This window comes from Halictus rubicundus, chromosome 2 (genome assembly GCF_050948215.1).
Source record: "Halictus rubicundus isolate RS-2024b chromosome 2, iyHalRubi1_principal, whole genome shotgun sequence".
Lineage (NCBI taxonomy): Eukaryota > Metazoa > Arthropoda > Insecta > Hymenoptera > Halictidae > Halictus > Halictus rubicundus.
Genome location: NC_135150.1, coordinates 9,166,558 through 9,187,283, shown reverse-complemented (window position 1 = coordinate 9,187,283; position 20,726 = coordinate 9,166,558). Strand labels below are relative to the sequence as shown.

The following is a 20,726-nucleotide window of genomic DNA, read 5'->3' as shown; positions in this document are numbered from 1 at the left end:
CTGCTACTATTATTATGGGACAGAGGGAGTATTAAATATAATTTCATTGAATCCTTGCATTTTTAAAGTACATTTTTAAGGTCCACTGGAGGGTTAAAGATAGCACACGTGTGTGTGTGTGCTATCATTTTGTCCAGGAGATTATTTCAACGAAGTCGTATGAAGACGACAAATAATGATCGGAGACGCGGACATTTCAGAGTTCAAAAGCTATTACGGCGCCCGGATGTTCGTAACTAACTCTCTGATGGCCCCCACATCTAGCACACGTATCCACGGTGCACAGAGCTGTTAAGGTGCATACGCAATTGTATTAGAGTGCAACAGAAGTGTGCAGATGATTAGATGCTAGATACGAACAAAATGTATTTATAATTCGTCAGATTCGCGGGCAATATCAAGGTATAATAGCGGAAGAAGCTGTCACCTTTCGTTAACTTATAATTTGAACATTTTCTTTTCACAATTAGCACTCGTTTTCATTCAGAGTATTATAAAAACGCGTAGGTGGAACACAAAGTAAAAGAAGAATCAAATAAATTTAATGCCATCGGTACATTATTTACAATCTATTAAAGTTATTAAGAGACGAAATCAATTTTTATGGAACTCCCTTTTCTTGTAATTGACGCAGAAAATTTGAGTTTTGCATAAAAATCCGGAGTATTATCATCAATTTTGGTTTAAACGTTTATTTTTATAATTCCCCGCTTTCACAAATTAATTATCAGCTACATTACGTTTCGATTTTTAGTGAAAGCATTTTACTAATTTATTGATTATACGTAGTAATTTTAGCTGGTTGATTGAACATGATGTAAACATACGTATCTAACGTTAAATCTTCCGAGTAAAACAACGTCTTTTGAAAAACCGTTTCTTTTCTGTATTTGTTGATAGTTTTGGTCTAATAATTCATATCTCCTGACAGTAATGATGAAAAATAATTCGAGTTTTTCGTTCAAGGGATCAATTTTTATTTTGAATGTGGGTGCAAGAGGAGCGGAAGAATTTAGAACAATTAAACTTATCAACAAAAGTTAGGAATTGCTGGAATAACAGTACGATAATTATAACAAAATTATGTGTTACAGTATGCATTGTAATCGTGATGTGGTTACGTATGTTTATGAAAATTCGAAAATTGAAAGTGTAATTTAGAAATATTACGAATAAACATAAATTTCACTCCCCTGTCGCTAATTTTTAAATGAAATATTATATATATATTATATATTATATATTATATATTATAAATTATATATATATATATTATATATTATATATTATATATTATAAATTATATATATATATTATATATTATATATTATAAATTATATATATATATATATATATATGTATGTATAATCTATTTATCATATATTATGTATAATATTTATACTCTTTAGTGTTATCCTAAAAGTGTGGACTCACCTTTAACTTGTTATTAAACGTGTAGCTTCTGAAGCTAACACGTTCAATTTAGATCAGGCATGAATGGTACATTTGATGGATAGTATGGACGCCTGTCATATCTGACTACCTGTTGCGTCAAAGAACTAATGTTTTTAATATCCATCATCGGCGAATATGTTGTAGTTCATTGAAATGGCAACTCTTTTCTAATGGAATTTCAATTGTATTCCAGTGGAAATGTGCACCAGTATATTTGTTAGAGCAGAAATCTGGTTCATTTCTTCGAGAGCACACGTTCCGTCGAGTTGGTCGCTAATTTAAACACGAAAACTGTAATTTCACAGAAAGATATAATCAACATAGCGGAACGATTACTGCACAGAGTAGCGAAGGTCGTACGTAAACGAATGATTTGTCAATACTGATTGCGTCGCGTCATTCGTAGCTTTGGAAAAATAGTTCCATCCGTAGCAAGAATTTTTAATAAATTCAATTCTCAAATCTTCTTAGTTGCTTTGTAAACTATAAACTACGCCGTTTCAATACAATCGAATAATATTTACTGTTTAATAAATTTTATGTATTATATTATAGTAGTATTGCTCGAACCGATAAAACAAATTCCAAACTTTAATAAACTAAAAATAATAATAGATGAAGTAACTGTTTAATAAACAACGACCGCTAAGTAGAACCTCCACAATAGATGCTATTCATATTAAAAAATCGTGGAGATCGGTGGATGGTATCTTTCTGTACATAGGGAGTAATCATTTACCACCAGTCATTAGTGTTTTATTAAATATTTGAAACATAACGAAATAATTTAACTTGTGGCAAAGGCGCGAGAAGAAATTAATAGCAGCAAAGAATCCAGACAACTAAAGTGAAACTAAACCAGTAAAACTAATGAATACCACAAAGTGAAAAAAATAATATTAAATATTATAATATTAAAAATTATTCGAGGCTGAACCAATCTATTAGACGTTGCTGCTAATGAATCTGTATGTATAATTACGTTGTGGAGCCTATGTATGCATCTCTGATAAAAATGAATAGGCGAAGTACAAAACAATGAAGACATTATATGATTTTAAGAATATTCTTGTATTATTTTCGAGTTATTCAAATTTACGATTAACTTAGAAAATATTCATTTTGCATAAAGATCCGCAGTCTAATAATTTACTTGTAGAGTAATAATACAACTTCGATTCAATGTTTGAGTTGACAAGAGTAAGGTGTCCTTGAGTATATTCAAATAATTAGATTTACTTTTAACAAATCTAACATATTCACAAGGTGTCCAACTTAGAGCGCCACTGTTCGTTTCTTGAAAATTTGAAGTCAAAGACTGAAAAAGACTCATGTCAACCCTACATAACTGAACTTTCGTAAATATGACGATCGGAACATTTAAATCTTGTGACATCAAATGGTCCACCAAATGATGGAATTATTCTGATTTTCACACGGTAAAGTATTTTGGTTATCAGATAAAAAGCGTTCAATTACATTTGTGTTTTTAATCGGTGTTGTTATTTCCACACACCATAGCTCGGTTACTTAGGGTTAAATAAACACGTTTCTTCTGATTATTTCAATAAGAAATAATTATTGCAATGTAGTTACTCTTATTTGACAATTTAACCTTATACGAATAAAACCCTTCACACATATAAATATTATTACGCAATAAATGATAAAACCCTAAATTTATCATTCCCATTCCTAAAATTCTTATTGTAAACCCTAACTGTCTTAACGTTGATAAAGCAATAATTTTTTCAAATTATATTCATAATTTGCTACATGATACTCTTATTTGCAACAAAGAAAAGTTCAAAAAATCAATTGTACATGTTTTCGAAAAAGCTTGTGCGTCCGGCGCTCGCAGAACTCCCCTAATTGCCAAAATATCAGAGATAAACAGCTTAGTCATCGAGTAAATTTTTCGTGGTTCGAGGGATCAACAGTTGGAATGTAAACAGAGTTTCGTATTTCGGATGCTCAAAATTGTAATTTTTCAACGGCTCAAACTCTGACTCACCATCTCGTTGGTCCTCCGTTATCCGAACACCGTACACGCGCATTGAACGGTTGCTCGAATTGAACGGAGCGGTTGACTCGTGGGGACACGTCAGGGAATAATAGGGTAGAAACTATCGTCAGAATGGCTGGACCGTTCGAACAAACAATCGACCTTTCGTAGGTAGATGAAGGGACCAATGTCGGCGGGGGTGAACGATAGCGGCGATAGCCAAACTGCTCATCCAGCCCGAATGGACTAAACGCAGAAGAACCGTGGTAGCGGTAGCATCCGTCTCGTCAATATCGTTTCGTCCGGAGAACCGTCCCGTTCGGTTCGTCGCTGATCCGTGTCCTCATCTTGTTGAATCCGTCGCGACGAGGGGAGCATAGTTGTGGTATAGTACGTACAAAGCAGCCGGGAATAGTAGCTCTATCCGCTCGAGTTTCCGTTATCGGTATCACGGTGAAACTGCGGGTATAGTGTGTTACAAGCATCGGAGACGGTTCCAGAAGAAAACAAGCGGATCGACACGACTGAAAGTAAAGTGATGCACGGTGAATCGTTTCGGTGGACTCTCTTTCGCCTAGTGACCGTGATTCCCAAGCGAGAACCCTCCGTTTCTTCTTTATCTACGTATCCCCTCCCCCTCCCACCCCGTCCCTTCAACTCGTACACCATATCTCTTCCGCTCCTCGTGGATACGACCGATGACAATCACCGTGTATACATTGTTTTTCCATCTGTATCGAACGGCCACATTCGTCGACCGATTCGAACTACGTTCCGATAGACGAGAGAATTCATGCCGTCGATTGTTCTGCAACGACCGATTTAAAACTGCGACTCGGGAAACATTCCGTCACCCGTTCTCGGCTACTTGGAATGTTTCGTTAGGCAAACAACGTGCGTACCTTAAATATCACCTCGTTCTCTCACCGAACTGTGTTACTAAGTTAGGAAGTATAGTGATCTCTGGGCTCAGGTGTGTGGGACTGTTGATTAAATCAGAATTTATTCATTGTACATTCCGGGAAAAAACGATTGTAGCACGCATTAAGATTTATTTGTTGCATATAAAACGTCCGATATTATTATACAAATGTTGTAGTAATGTTAATTGATTCAGAAATATTGTTACAATACTTAGGTTTAATATGCATAATTTTTAGGTAGAAAGCTGATCTTTAAGGTTTCGTCTTCTGTATTTACATATTGGGACATCTAATTTTACTTTTAAATCAATTTTATTTCAATGTATACTCTTTTTATGTGAGTGGAAAGCAACGCATTGACAATAGGATTGTGCGATGTTTGGTCAGTATGCAATGATCAAGCAAAACACTTTTCGTCGATGGCAATGGAGGTGCGTTCAAGCATCGTCTTCAATAATATTTTCTTAAAATATCTCAATAACCAATCATTTGTTTACCATTGTTCCTAGACCCGGATTTTGGACATATATCGAGTAAATACTGTGTGTATTGTGTGCAATGTGTCTCGCAGACACGTTCGAATTTGATGTCGTTCTTATTGTTGCACATTTTTCGTGAACGGATAGGATCTGTGAACGTCCAGGACTTTTTTCCATAATTTTCTGGATCTTTAAATAAATCCATAATTTATATCCATAATTTATATAACCATAATTGTGTCATTGAATATTGTTCATTTTTTAGTGTCGATATGGTATATTCTCAGGAGCACTTAGTCACTTCCTACGGCTCATTTTTATTAAGAGTGTAGTACTACTGAGTAGATAAAACGTTATAAATGTATATAACTTACTTAGATCTACAAAAGGCATGTTTTAAATTTTCATTACAGGCGCAGATAAAAAAGTTAAAAACCGTGACCTTTACTTTTGATCTTTTCTCTTCGTAATTGCGACATATAACAATTAAAAAAAAATTGTTTACACATTACCCCTAGCAGACTTGTCTTCTTAACGTCTCAAAAGCGCTCAAGTCGTAAAGAGTGCATGAGTACTTTTTACACTCAATGTACAGGCATGCTACTAATAATGTCATGGAAAATGTGTCTTTGCCAGATTTTACTACAAAACTTTAAAAAGTACGAGATGTGCTGTCTTTTTTGTCCCGGAGTTTATGACTGGTTTTACGTCGATACAGTTGTTTTCTAGTTTTGGTTCGAAATATATAGTTGAGCCGTTTTGGGTTAGTGCGAAAATGTTTTTGAAAACTATTTTTGTAGTCATCTTCAATGCAATTACCTAGTATTTACCATAGGATTTGTTTTTACATTTGTTATAGTTCTTTTTCATTGCAAGGAAAATTGCATCTCACAATTGAAAATTAATCATTTATTCCGAAGCAATATTCTGTTCTTTTAACTCGTATGAAAATTGACAAACATATTTTTGGTACTACAAACTCTATTTGCAAAACCCCGTCTCAAAAAAACCGCTACGTTTTTAACATTTTTTTAAATTTTTGACTTAAGTTAGTGTTAAATCACATAGGTACATTCTCATGGTAATTTTAACGTGAATTCTAACGTAACGTAATTCTAACGTAATTCATGGCTCTAACATAACTAGTATATTTTGCAAAGATGAGAGATCGTTCAGTCTATAGCGCTTATTTTGTACTATATTAACGTAACTGTGCATAATACCCTTCATTTTGAATATGTTTACAAATATCATTACTTATCATACACATTTTTGTCGGATAATTCAATTTAATCAAGATACTTATGTATTTCTACCGTTACTGTATTCTGTGTAGTTTACAATGATGTCTTTTCTACGATTTTTGGACATATAACATAAGATTTCGAAACGATTATTATTTTTAGAATCCGCTGAAACTATCTTCTGTTATGTTTAAAAGTATCATTTTAATGTGTATGACAAACAGTAAAAAACAGGGATCTTATTTCACGAAGTTAGTGAACCCATTCTTCGAAGATGTAGCTTTCAATATTCTGTAATTAATTTTTGAGATGGCCGCGCTGCAGCGAGAACATACATGTGAACGAAAACACGATATTATTGAATTGTTACCTTCCAACGATGTTATCTCTGCAAGAACATGTTGTAGAATGTTTGTCTGATATTAATGACATATGTACCACAAATGTTACGCATTTAATCTAGTTCGAGGCACACTATCAAACGTTTATGACTCCGGAAACGCTCAAGAGTTCTGCAATATGTGGTAAAAGGAATCGTTGAAAATATTATTATTTATCGAAATACTCAAACGACTCTAAGAAGTATCAAATCTATTGCAAAATGCATTTTTCTGAATATAAAACATAAATATAAAGATATAAGGACAGTGACGTTGTTTCCTAGTATTTTTAAAGATAATTACGGATGTCGTCCTTTTTTAACTTCTGCAAGAAATACACTTTCAAATAATAAATAGTTTTAATCATCTGAGGATGAACGTAAACATCTTAACGATATGAGATTCATCTTTCTACTTGTTAAAGTTTCAAACAAAATAACAAAAGATCTGTACACATTCTTATTTTGCCCCAAGAAAACGATCAGTGCACGTTTTTATTTCTTCCCAGTAACTAAAACTTTGCTGTACAGTACGACCTCGATTATCCGAATTTGTGATGTCGGAAGTTGCTAATATTTCGAGAAGCTTCAACTAGCTCAGTGTAAGTTGATCCATACGTAACACTATTTATTGTGCAAGGTATAAGGAAATTATATGTCGTGACTATCAGAGCGTGAAATCTCCTGTAAAATTAACTTCGACTTTGAATTTCACGGTCAAAAGGTCAACAATTTTTTTTTTATTGCGTCTTACTCTAATCACAAGGATAAAACATGCAAAAAACCATGGGTCAAAACTCAACCGTTCTGTTAAAAAATTATGATAACGTTTTCTCATTATTAAACTGATTTTATTTATATTATATTTTCGATATATTTCATGCGCAAAGAAATAATTTCCGTGGAATGGAAATAATATCTGAGGAATGGAAATATAATATAAATAAAATCAGTTTGATAATGAAAAATCTATAACATAATTTTTTAAGAGAACGATTGAGTTTTGACCGATGGCTCCTTCTGCACTTTTTATCCTTGTGATGAATGGAATACGATGCAATAAAAAGTTTGGAGACCTTTTGACCTTGAAATTTAATTATTAATAAATTGCGCTACGATAGTCGCGACATGTAATTTCTATACGCCCTGCACAAATCAATAAAGACTATACCTGGCATTGTAAACTAATTAACTGATCCTTTATTCGAACTCTCAGGTCTCTTTGTTCAGTTCAGATAATCGAGGCTGCACTGTACATACGAACTAGTTCTCCCAGAAAAGTACCTATGCTTATTGTCTCGTCAGTGAGGTGATAGAAAAAGCTCACCGTAAAAGAAGTGAAGAAGTTTGTGCTCGTGTGGCGCCTGGGTTAGAATAAGAACGTTCACTGTGTTGCTTTGCCTGCAGGATCATGGCTGTGAAAGAATGGTTCAGAAGACTACAACCAGTTCAGTTGTACCTGCTCCTCTTCTTCACCACCGCCTTCTTCCTCGTTGAGATCATTGCTAGCCATGTGACCCACTCGTTGACGTTACTCCTCAACGCCTATCACATGTTGTGCAACATCATCGCACTTGCTGGTTGCATCGCATCGATCAAGGTACAATTAAATTATTCAAAAATATTTTCACTACTTTCCTTCGTCTGACAAATCATTAATGGGTCTGAGAATGTTGTAAAATCAAAGAAACGTATTTATATTAATTATTAGATATTAATTATTTCTGGTTAAATTCCGGTTAAATTCCAAAATCATCCAAACATGAATGACACAGCAGTTAACGTGTTAATTGCTTGCACGCGCTGAAATATCTTCGTCATTTTAAACAATACGCGAAAATGTTTCAAATAAAAGTTGTAGGATTTAAAGCAATTAATAATATAGCAATAACAATTTTTTGACAACTGAACGCGTGAAGATGATCTAAAGGCCACTTTCGTTTTTTTTTAAATGGAATAATTTATTTTTTATGTAAATTCTGAATAAAAAAGTACTAAGATACATTTGTCCTAAAACTTACCGTTTCTGGAATCATTTGACTTTATTCATCCTATTGTATTGCTCGCAGATTACTTACAATTAGATACTTTCTTTGGAAATGCGTAAAATATGAAATAACGGTATTGCAACAGTTCAACTACAGTAAGTAGAAACATATATGTATTAATTCATGTGAGTATCGATGGGAATCATTGCGTAAATTCTATAATTAATATTTGTAATTTAGCGATTCTTTCCTTATTGAATTTATTAATGAGTTTGTTTACTTTATTACATACAATCTATAATGAATTTGTACAATTTTTCGAAGGAAACTACAGAAGAGAAACGACTATCGTTGTTTTATAGAAAATGTTTCGCATCGTGACAATGGCAGACCGCAGACTTCTTGAATGGCGTAACAGAAAAATGATTGCAATTTAGTTGAGATGTTGTTGCTTCATTCACTATAATCGTCGGTCGTTGTGCAAAACGATTTTCGTTTATACCGAGCTCTCCAAAAAATATTTTCGACGATAAGTTATTAACAAATTGCTGTTGGCAAAGCAGTATTGTAGTCTTGGTATTCGTTTAATGAAATATGAACGAACTTATTACGCCGTGTAATAGCACCTCTCTGGAATTGTTTAACTTCGTTACTCGCATGAGCCATTCATAAGAATTTACTGTATAGCCATTTACATAACATCCGTTCATTGAATTAAATGTAGTAACATGTAGAAGTAAAAAGGAAGGCAATGAAATTTTACAAGGCTGGCACGCTAACAAAGACTTTATAGCCATGCATTTTATTACAATCATTTTCATTGTTTCTGGACGTTGAAATAGATGAGTCATATTCATGAATACGCTATTTATTTAATTTCTCTCAAATAAGCAAGTTATTCCTATTTTACAGTATAGTCATCGTCAAAACGGCAGCAGTAACTCCAGTTCCTTGCGAAATTCCATAATCTGTATAAACAACGAGGACCGTGCATCTTCAACATCTCTCTCGACCAAGACCAAGGTAATCAAATGATAAACAAATTCTTTCGATTTCAACATTAATCATTAGGCTGCGCTTATGACAAAAATGTAAGGTCAAATGCAAAACAGAAAAGACACTTAAAAAATTGAAAAATAATTTTAAATTATTCTTAACCCGTTAGCAGTTCGACTGTCAAAGCAGCAATCTCGAAAATTCCATAAAATCAAAGTAATGTATTTAACAAACTCAAAATTTAGAAAAAGATATGTGTAGTACATAGTAGTCTTTCAGTCTTCTTGCATTTTTTAGATCTTATTCCATTCGATATAAATATATTAAAATATATTAGTGCAAAAATTAATTTTTCAATCGCGATATACATAGTACATTTGAACATTTTTCAGTCTGTTACCCATACATGTGTGACACGGCAGACAACGTGTTAAAACGATCAAGAAGATCACATTCTATATTATATTCTATATTATACTTAAGTACATTCAGTTTAGTGAACATGTAATCGATAATTTATTATAGGTGTATTATATTTGTTCCATTCGTGGTAAGGATATATCGTTTATTCATAAGAAATGTAACACAACTCAAAATTTTTAAAATTATTTTTATTGGTTCACTAGCTTTGAAGTCACTATCTTTTCTGAGTAAAAACGTCATAACTATAATTCAATCTTTCAACAATTATTCGCAAGAAAAACGACACAACTCAAAATATATTTATAAAAAAAATTATAACAATAAATATATAAGTTGTGGTGTACTTTATAGCTAATGTACATGACAATTAACTCAGTATCTAAATAACGACAAATTATTTTACATTTCTAACTTGGTTATATACAATAATAAAAAATTGGCAATTTTAGGTAATTTTCAAGTGGCTCTCCTGTAAAATTTTCTTTTTTTGACTTATGTCACTTTTCTTATGAATGAACGATATTAGCAATTATTGAAAACGGTATTCGAAAGCAACAGGAAATAATAGTTTTTCAATTTTTAACAAAGAAATTCATTTATCAAACAAATTCAGATATTTTATAACTGAATATGTATAATTCGAGGCAATATTCTTACTATAGCAGAAAAGCAGTCGGCCGTGTAATTCGTCTACCTGAATAGCCTGCGAGCGACACTGTCGACTAACATAAAAAAGAGCAATCCTTTTCGATTGAAAGAAAAAATATTGAAATTCCAACACATATGTCGAGGAAAAAAATTCTTCTGTAGAAACAGAAACAGATACAGGGTAGAACACAGTGAAACGATATTTTTATGTTTCTTCATATCAAGTGGGATTCAGGAACAGAAAACAAAATTAAAGTAACACATTGAATTTTCTAAAATAAATGTACCTCTACTATATGTAATGTGAAGAATCAATATTCAGCGTATTCAGAGATTTACTAGTCAGCGTTTTTCTCATAAACGGTAAGTACATAGAAAAATATGAATCGGTGTGGCGCGACGGTAGCGTGCCAAGTTTTCAGCCGAACGACATAGAAAAATATGTTGAAGGCAAAAGTTTTCCTTTTTTTTATAAGCTATGTAATGGTGTATTTCAATTTTTTATATCTCCAATATTTTTGGGGAAACGAAGCTGAGTTTTTTTAAATGCAATACTGCATATGTTGTTATATCATGGGCAACTGTATGTCAAGACGAATTCATTCGTGCGCGTGACTATGACCTTCGCGGCCATGCAAGGTCAGGAATGAAGGAAATGTTTTTCATATTACACTCCGCGACAATACTATAAGACATAAGATATTATAAGAAACCGTACAAATCTGTATTATAAAAAAGAATTTGTCCCTCCCACATATACAGAGTGTTATTGTTTACTTCGTAAGATTATTATTTTAATAATATAATCTATAACTATATTAACTTAATCTATAATCGATAAAAACACACATCTTCATTCGCGACAAGACTATAAAATATATATAATGCTGTTTGTAAAAACTGAATACGAATGCTTTATTTTTATTGTTCATTGACAGCGTGGAGAGTAGGGTGGATCTTATTTTCGACATTTGAAATTTTTTTATGTATGTTTTTTATGAATATCTTCTAAATTATTGACTGTATCGAAAAATATGTTGGACAAAACCTGTAGATCTGGACAGGCTGCGCCTTTTCTCAAAAATTGAGAAAAATGTCAGAACAAAATCAAAAAATTTTTTCTGAAATTTGGAAACTACAGGAAACTTACTCAAAATAAAATATTTTCCATCGCAGTTCACTTTCAACGATCTTAAATGATCTTGAGTCGTAGGTCACTGTACGCGTCTTAAAACGCCCTATTAGATAGTACCTAGAAAAGTATATCATTCTAATTTATAAAACGGACCTGACCTTCATATGTCCTCTACGCGTCCACCTACAAAAAAGCTATTAACATGGAATTATATCATCCTTGAAACCACTCAAGTTTCGTCTGACACATTTTTCTATCACCATCAGCAACCGAGTGGCCTGTTTTAGGTGCCTTACCCTTTATAGTGTCTTATAGTATGTATTGTCGAGAAGTGTATGTATTATCATACTTACCGACATGTCGTATTTTTGTTTAAAGCAATCACGATCGGACAGGAGAATGAAGAACACCTTTGGATGGGCGAGAATCGATGTCCTCACCATGCTTGTTTGCTGCGTTTTCCTCGCGTCCTTCTGCTTTTCCTTGTTGGTTGAAGCGTTGCAAACTTTGATCCACATAGACCATTTGGATGAAATGCATCATCCTATTCCGGTCTTAGCAATCGGCCTTTCCGGCATTCTCCTTAACGCTTTCTGTTGCATACTGATCGGAGGATACACATTCAACCAGGGAATCGTCCTGCATGTCACCGTCAATGGCGACGTAATGTTACGAAGGTAATCAAAATAATTGAAATAACATAAAATCGCAATATCTCGCCCACAATAATAAACACAAATTATCTTTTTGACTGCGGAGCTTTCTAGATTGAAGCTCATAAGCGTTTTGCTACGCGATATTCGCATGGTAATCGTTGAACATCTATTCGCAATTAAATTATTGCTGCAGTGAAAGCAAGAATTGCATCGTTAAGAATGAGAAAGCAATGAAACGTTTCTAGATATCTAAAACTCATGTTAGTTGAATAAAGGAGTTAATGTATTGTGTCCATATACGTCGGACGAAAAAATATTTCGAACAAAAGAAGAATTCCATCTTGACTCTTTTTAAATGACACTATGCATATCTGACTGCATAGTTTTGTAGGAGATTTCAAGACGAATTCAACGACCTACTCTATTATGACCTTGAGTTGACCTTAAACTAAGAAATTTGTATTCTATAACGACACTTCTTGTGTACCAAAGCTTTATCATTTCTTTTATTTCTTCAAAGAAATTTGAATCTTTCTCAACAAAATGAATGGAGAAATATGAAAACATAATAACATGTTATTATAAAAACAAGGAAGATACTATATATTTATTAGTTAAAATAGCAAAAAATTAGGGTAATTGTTCGATTGTGGACACTGTTGCACTCGCATCAGCGATACCATGGCTACTGGAAAATGAAATGCGCAATGTTAACGTACGTATGTAAATCTGCATTCGATTTTATTGGGTCTTGATGTTTATATACAAGGCAGTCTGTTACGTCACATAGTAATACGAAAACTAATTAATAACTAGGCAAACAAAATTGATTGGAGTTTTGACAGAAAAAGTGACATGCGTGATCTCGTGCACGCTCGCAGCAACCAGTTAATGTGTAGTTAATTTTCCCTTGAATCGAATAACAGATTTCATTACTTTGTTACAGTTTTATATAATTTTCAATACCCTATTGTTGGAACATCTGTTCGTCTGTAGTAATGCATCTTTTGAATTTTGGTTATATAATTGAGTTCTTTGTCATTCTGATGTGTATTTCATCATCCTTGAGCCCAAACGTTTCCCATATTTAAATCGGTCAAATGAGATCATTCTATGTACAGGGTGTATAAAAATTATACGTCACGACCACCATAGCGTGATTCTATCCCTCTGGATCGGTGGAGATCTGTTAAAAAAAACGCGTAATTTACCTTGACCTTGAAAATCAAGGTCAAAGTGTCGAAAAATTTGAGTGACGAGTACTATACGATGCAATAAAAAAAAAGATTTTCGACACTTTGACCTTGACTTTCAAGGTCGAGGTCAATTTTGCGATGCATTTTTTAACAGATCTCCACCGATCCAGAGGTGTAGAATCACACTATGGTAGTCGTGACGTATAATTTTCATACAGTCTGTACATCAGAACTTTTAGTGATTTTGTACGTAAAGAACATTTTTAGATGTTACATCTGAATTAATTGAAACATAGAAAAATTATTCACAAAAATGAGGAAAAATATCACAAATATGTACTACGTAGTTCTTAATATTATTACAATGCAATACACTTTAAACTTACTTTTGTCCGCTGTACCTGTCAAACCGTGAAAACAGACGAATAAACAAAAAAAGTTTGATTTCGTATAGCGTGGCGAGAATTCTCCAGATTAGATTAATGTAATCACCATTTTAAGATCGACCTAGTGCTAAAGCTATTAATACTTATATACAGAAATTCTAATTTTAAAATTTCGTTTGTCTGCCACTATAATGCAGACGTATGGTGTAAGATAAGAAGTTCTCCGAATTCTGTTATCATTCTGGATGGACTGGATGATAATGGTCTCGAGAAATTTTGCATTTCATAAAAGATTCCAAATAAACGATAATAATTTATTGCGCTCTGAATTCAAGCAAGAATTCACGATCTTTAATAGAAATACGCTTTAATAGAAAAGATCGTAGATTTGAACGTGTATTTCACGTAGACATGCGTCAACACATGTCATTTAAGTGCACATGTAGTAACTAACGTATAGTTAAATACATGTGTTACTCTTGCATAATACGTCCTTATTTTAATTCGTGTAATTTCTAAAACATTGAAATTAATTTATTTATCGGCACTATCGTTTCATAAGAAATAATTGGTATAAAAACGAATTAAAACATAATTTTTATTAACGAAATTTAGTCAATGAAGTGTCTGTTTTGATACAATCGAATTAACATATACATATATATTTACATTTTATAGTAAAAATCGACTTCGTTTGTAGATAACTATATCACCAGCAGAAACTTATAATCTACTAGAATATGTAAATATGTTAGTTCTTTCGTATCAAAACAAACAATTCATTGAATAAACTTTGTCAACAAAAATGTTATGGTTTAATTTATTTTTATACCAGAAGCATCGTTTGTGGGATCATAGTTTCGATCCAGAAACTTATAGATTAATACCAGTGTCCTAAAAATTACGCGAATTAAAATAAGGATACATTAATTAAATTATTTAAGTATAATTGAAATGAGGATTTCTAATATTCTATGTATGATAAAATGAGATTTTACTACTATAATCGTTACATGAAGAATTATCGGTTCCTTTCAAATAAGCGATATCACATGCTGCAGTAACGCGAGCGTACAGATATCCATGTTAACATAATTAATTGTCAAGTTCCTGTTTATGACAAATGGAGCTTAAAACAGCGCAAAGTTATCCTGTCATTTCGACATATTCTGAGGTACAGAATCTCTTTTATCTCAACTGTTCTATAATTTATGACCCAACATATACAAGGTGTCGTACGTTAACGAAGTCATCTATATATTTCCTTTATAAATAAAAAAATGTATTTTCAATGTCGAGGAAAATAATTTTAAAGATCACGGTACCTTCCTTTGCGGGAGAGTTTCTATTTTGCTTTATCACTTTATTATTTGAACGTGAAAAGGGAATATAATTCTAAGATAATGTGATTGTTACTCTACGCATTTTTCACGGGTAGCTACTCAAATACTAATAATAAGAAGGAAATTTTCAAATCGTTGGATTGAAAGTAATAAGCAAACATTTAGATCGGAATGTATAATTGGATTTGACCCCATTAGGACATGTTCAGCAGGCAAATCTAAGAAACGTTTACCAACAGTCATCTAGCGCTCTAGGAGATATGGTAAATGGCATAATAACCGATTGAGTTAATATCGTATCGTTATTTTCTTACAATTGGATCTTACATAAAAGAGATACAACAACAAAAAGGAATATAAAAATAAAAGCCTTTCTAGAAAAATAATAAGATGACCTCGAAAATTCTTAAGCTTGATTTCGTTTTTTTTTTCAAATAAATATTTCAAATCATAGTTATGGTATTATTACAAACAAAGAAGATCAGTACATACAGATAAATAAAGTTACTGCTAATTATCAACTATTTTGTTGAAAATAATTTTCTAGTATTTTGCAATTCGCTGGTTTGTTATGTTATTGTCTGAACTAGATCATGTAGCTTACTGTTAGAAGATTATCTTCTTGTAACTTGTAACTTGTAACAAACCACTGTTGTATGAATAAATGTTCCAAACGAAAGTTATTTTAAATTTCGAAGAGAGTAGAGTAATAACCGTAATAACATTCGCTTATGTGGAATAAAGAAAAATATTCACTTTCTTCACGATGATTTTAAGAAACGTTTCTGATTTACAAATATTACACAAACGTACAACACTAAAGTAAGGATGAAAATAAATTTTAAAGGTTCAAGGTAATAATTTGTGGGATTTGCTTTTCGTAAATTCTAGAATTAGTTGTTCTAAAAATACCGAACCAACGCATTCAGTCTATGAATGGGACGACTCTTCGTTTGCCTTTTCGTTTCTTTTTATTATCTTGTTGCGTCCTTCCATCGTCGTCTTGGACGATTAGCATATCATATATTAGGATCTCTACTTCCAGGACTATTATCTGCTTTCAGAAACGTTAGTTCTGAACCAGCGAAGGAAGGGGAACAACTATCTCCCCGGACCAGACGAAGTCCACTGGGTGTACCAAAGAGTCAAGGATTTCGAGAAACCTGTCGCGATGTGCTCGGCTGCGTCTTTGTTATGTTGGTGTCCGTCCTCGTATACTTCACCGACTCCGACGTAGCCAAATACATCGACCCGCTGTTCGCTATTATATCCTCTGTCTGCCTTTTTGTTCTTAGTTATCCGTACTGTAAGTAGCCCTATCTTTTCTCGTTCTAACGATCCTGGTTTCCGGTAACACGATCCATTCTTACAGTGAAAGAATCGGGATTGATACTCCTTCAAACGATTCCCAACCATATCAACATCGACTCATTGAAAAGGGAATTACTGGAAGCTTTCCCCGGCATAGTGAACGTTCACGATTTGCATGTGTGGCAGCTGACAGGCCAGAAGATTATATCTACTGTTCATATTATCTTCTTGGATCCTATGGTAACATTTTCTGGGCAAATCAAGTTTTAAGGGGTTAGTCTACTGTAACAGCCAGAAAGAAACTAAATACAGTAGGACTTTGATTATCCGATCCTCCGATGTCTGAAGTATTTAGTATCTCAGCATGTTTCACATAAAGGATGTCCCAAAAATATTGCACTTTTTTGAAAGAGGTGATTTCCGAGGTCATTTGAAGTAACTTTTACCTTTGCAAAAATGTTCTCCGCGGCTTTGTTAAGGAGTTATTAACAACAAACAAATCAATCAGAGCGCGGCTGCAGCAGACAGGTCTCGCTGAGCGTGGCGTTGGCATTGGCTGAGCCGGAATTCGTCCGTTGTAGCCTTGCTCTGATTGGTCCGTGTTTTTCGTTAATAACACCTTTACAAAGCTGCGGAGAAGATTTCCGCAAAGAAAAAAGTTACTTGAAATGACCTCAGGAATCATCCCTTTGAAGGAAATACGACATTTTTGGGACACCCTGTATAAAGGGGTCAATTTCAAGCGATCCATATGCAACACTATCTACTGTACAAATTAATGAAAATTGAATCTAGTATTATAACTAGACTGCGGACTTTACGTATTTATGACAAACATGGTGTAATTTAAAACGGTGTAAAAATTAAAATGATTTAAAAATATCAATATATCATTTTGATCTTATTCAGATTATTAAAGAAACAGATAAGCTGCTATGTGGCTACTAAATAATTCAAAGAAATGTTCGAATTTTTTATAGTTTTAATTACAGTAATCTGACCCCATTAGAAGTTGCAAGCGGGATAATGAAACTGTAATAATTTTATTTTACAGGTATATGCTAGTATTACTAATCAAGTGACGGAATTTTTTATTGAGATGGGTATCACGCAAGTTACCATTCAGCCAGAGTTCCATAAGGTATGCAAAATGTTATCGCACAAGTTCGACTAAAGATTTGGAATTTTTCTGATTATGAGAGTCAAGAAACACAAAAGTTTTTCCGTGAAAAATGTAAATTTAAGTAATTATAGAATAAGGAAGAATTTTCCAAATTATCAAGAGGTTCCAAACTTTTGTGTCCCATTTTATAAAAATAGGTAAGGTGATACGAAGTAGTAGTAGATAGACTGTGAATATTATGCTTCGCGAGTGGATATTGCACAACACCCGAGCGTGGAGATACACAATGGGCATTTTTTATATTTCAGGAATTTTACTATGTATGTTACTACACATCTCTGAAAGTAGGAAACATTTTTTAAAGAAATATGGTGCTTATCGATTATTAGTTTTTCTCTTCTAATGAAATTTGCTGCTATTCCAGACTCATACAGTAAATCTTCTTCATCTTTGCAAAATTTTTACACATAGATTTGTTCGTTTCTGAGAGCCTACCTTTTTCCTCATAGTTCCATACCGATCGATTTTAATGTTAATTCTAATATTAGGACATTTTTTTCAAAAGTGTCACAGTCCATGTTTTAAATAGAATCTGTTAAAAAATCCATTTGAATTAAATTTTGAAAATATTGAATTTAAATCATTAGTATTTAAAATAGAGGAAATTAATTAAAATAATTAAGATGCTTCAAAACACAATCCAAATATTTTCAATTTTCTTCAAATAAAACATTACCAAATGATATTTTAAAAACTGATTGTATGAAATAAAATATTTCATTTCAATTCAAAGTTACACATGTAGTCTGAAATAAATAACATTATTTACCATTTACTATTTAAAATAGTATTTTATCTAGCTCTGGAAAAATCTGATTGTTTTGACCAATTACCTCAGTTGACTACATTAAGGAGATTTTTGCACTATTATTAACGAGGCCTTTACCGGAAAACGGAATTTTTCGAAACCTGATTTACAAAACGTAGGTTTACCGAAGCATATGTAATCTAGTTGCCAATGTACCAGGAATTACAAAAAGGCTTCTAGAAAATAAAGTATAAGCAACATAATTATAATTAAAAGCATACAGTGACTCATATAATTGATCACACACACTTTAAAACAAAATAACTTGTTTACGAGTAGACCAAACGACGTCATTTTTTCTATAAAGCTGGAAGGATTAATTTAGTAGCTGACGTGCAATGAAAATGTTTGAAAAATTGCATTTGGTTAGAATAGCGAAAAAATAGTGAAAATTGCAGTTATAGGCGGAAAATTGAGAAAAATTGAAATTTTTATCACCTATGACCGTTTATAAGTCGTTCACCAATTAATCAAATTCGATTAAATTTTCCAGAATGTAACTTATACGAGTTTACAAAAAATATTTCTTCGATTTTTATTACAGGCCAGATAAAAAAATTCTTATAAAGCAAACTTTACTATTTTCTTCGCTATTCCGAACACACGCAATTTTTTCAAAATTTTCACTGCTTGTTATCTACTAAACTAATCCTTCTAGCTTTTAGTGTGTGTGTGTGTGTGTGCGTGTGCGCATGCGCATGCGGGTGTGTGTGATCAATTATGTGAGTCACTGTATCTAATCCACGTCCGAGACATTAAACGCACAGAATAATTATGGTATGGATTTTTGTCAACAGATGAAGCCTAACATGGAGAAAACAGGGTGTCTGATTCGCTGTCATGGCGAGCACTGCAGTTCCTCCCAATGCTGTTCTAAAGAAAAATTCATAGAGGACTCGTGTTCGCACGCAATGAAGGAACAGGTGCAATCAATAAACAAAAAACTCGAGAAGAAAGAAATTGTTCCGGCTGCGTTAGTGGTCGATTTGAAAGGATTCGCTGCTCTCGGCGGCGAGGCATCGCACAAGAGCTATGCGCTGGATAGTAGAATTACTAGTCGGTCGAATGATGGACAAGCAGGAGATAACAAAGATAACGCGGATGACAGTTCCTATGCGATAACCGTGGACGTTAGTAACCAAAAATGCAGCACCAATTGTAGTGCCGAGATAGAGTCGTAACGTTAAGACAATAATTAGGGAAACAATTCTATTTTTATATCACTAGACACTGAGAGTTTTGATTGGAATAATCGACTAATTATTATAATAAGTAAAGCTTAGTTTCGATTCAATGATAAAGCGGAATGCATAAATGACGCTTTAGGTTTTATTAAGTGGTAAACTTTTATTCAATGACCTTGTATTGTTTATATCATTGTTGTAACGACTATTTTCTACTGTGCTAATTAGTTTTAAGAAACAAGGTATCTGGTATGCCGTGAAAAGAAATGAGATCGGAAAAATACTGATAGTTAATATTGATTACTTGTTGTTAGTTCCTCAAAAAAGATGTTTTTAATAATTTCACGTATAGACACTCTGTGTGTATTAAGTTACATTTTTGACGGAATACAGCGAGGCGAACTATTTTATATACTTTTTACACGTGAGACTATGTCTTAACGAAGAAGACTGGAATCCTGAAGTAAATACTTCAATAATTTGTACATACAAATAATACAGATAAGGATTCACTTTCAAAAGGGTACTTTTGACAATTGGATATACACAATTAACACGTTGACTGCCAAGCGTATTTTATACGTTTCACACAAGTTTTATTTATTTTATTCGTAGAGGCGATCAATGTTATTAATAGCACAAGTTAGTTACTTGATAATGAACTTCTCACCATGCACTATAATCTAGTTAATGTCTGCATTAATTGATCGATATTCAGTGGCATTAATTTTATGGTAATCATTTTTAACTAATTCCAAAGCGCTGGTCATCGATGACCACCATGGCGTTCAACGTGTTAAGATTTGGAGGATACTTATTAATTATTCGAGTGAATTATACGAACGATGTTCATGTCTGTAACACGGTTTTTATAAAATAATCAGACTGATATGCTCATGTTATTTGTTACAAATTAACCAAGAAGTGTCAATGTTGAATGTATCTTTATAACATACGAAATGCAATAAATTCTTTTTTTTTATA

At 33.0% G+C, this 20,726-nt stretch overlaps 2 protein-coding genes across 6 annotated transcripts in view; one reads left to right on the top strand and one right to left on the bottom strand.

Annotated features, from left to right (window-relative positions):
* Positions 1-3,485, bottom strand: part of LOC143364589 (putative RNA-binding protein EEED8.10) — a 22,039-nt gene extending 18,554 nt beyond the window's left edge. The window contains exon 1 of the mRNA XM_076804869.1: positions 3,470-3,485. The gene's annotated coding sequence lies outside the window, so the exon portion shown is untranslated. The remainder of the gene's footprint in view (positions 1-3,469) is intronic.
* Znt77c (Zinc transporter 77C) overlaps positions 1-20,726 on the top strand; it is a 23,744-nt gene extending 3,018 nt beyond the window's left edge. Inside the window, exons 1-8 of one of the 5 annotated variants that reach the window (XM_076804880.1) lie at positions 3,516-3,850; positions 7,893-8,085; positions 9,386-9,496; positions 12,054-12,352; positions 16,321-16,562; positions 16,629-16,807; positions 17,622-17,708; positions 19,356-20,726. In XM_076804880.1, the coding sequence (XP_076660995.1) occupies positions 7,897-8,085; positions 9,386-9,496; positions 12,054-12,352; positions 16,321-16,562; positions 16,629-16,807; positions 17,622-17,708; positions 19,356-19,739 (1,491 nt within the window). In that variant the 5' untranslated portion in view covers positions 3,516-3,850; positions 7,893-7,896 and the 3' untranslated portion in view covers positions 19,740-20,726. Of the gene's footprint in view, positions 1-3,515; positions 3,991-4,393; positions 4,434-6,290; positions 6,631-7,892; positions 8,086-9,385; positions 9,497-12,053; positions 12,353-16,320; positions 16,563-16,628; positions 16,808-17,621; positions 17,709-19,355 lie in introns of those variants that run through there. The other 4 variants (XM_076804878.1, XM_076804885.1, XM_076804873.1 and 1 more) reach the window with 4 other exon arrangements.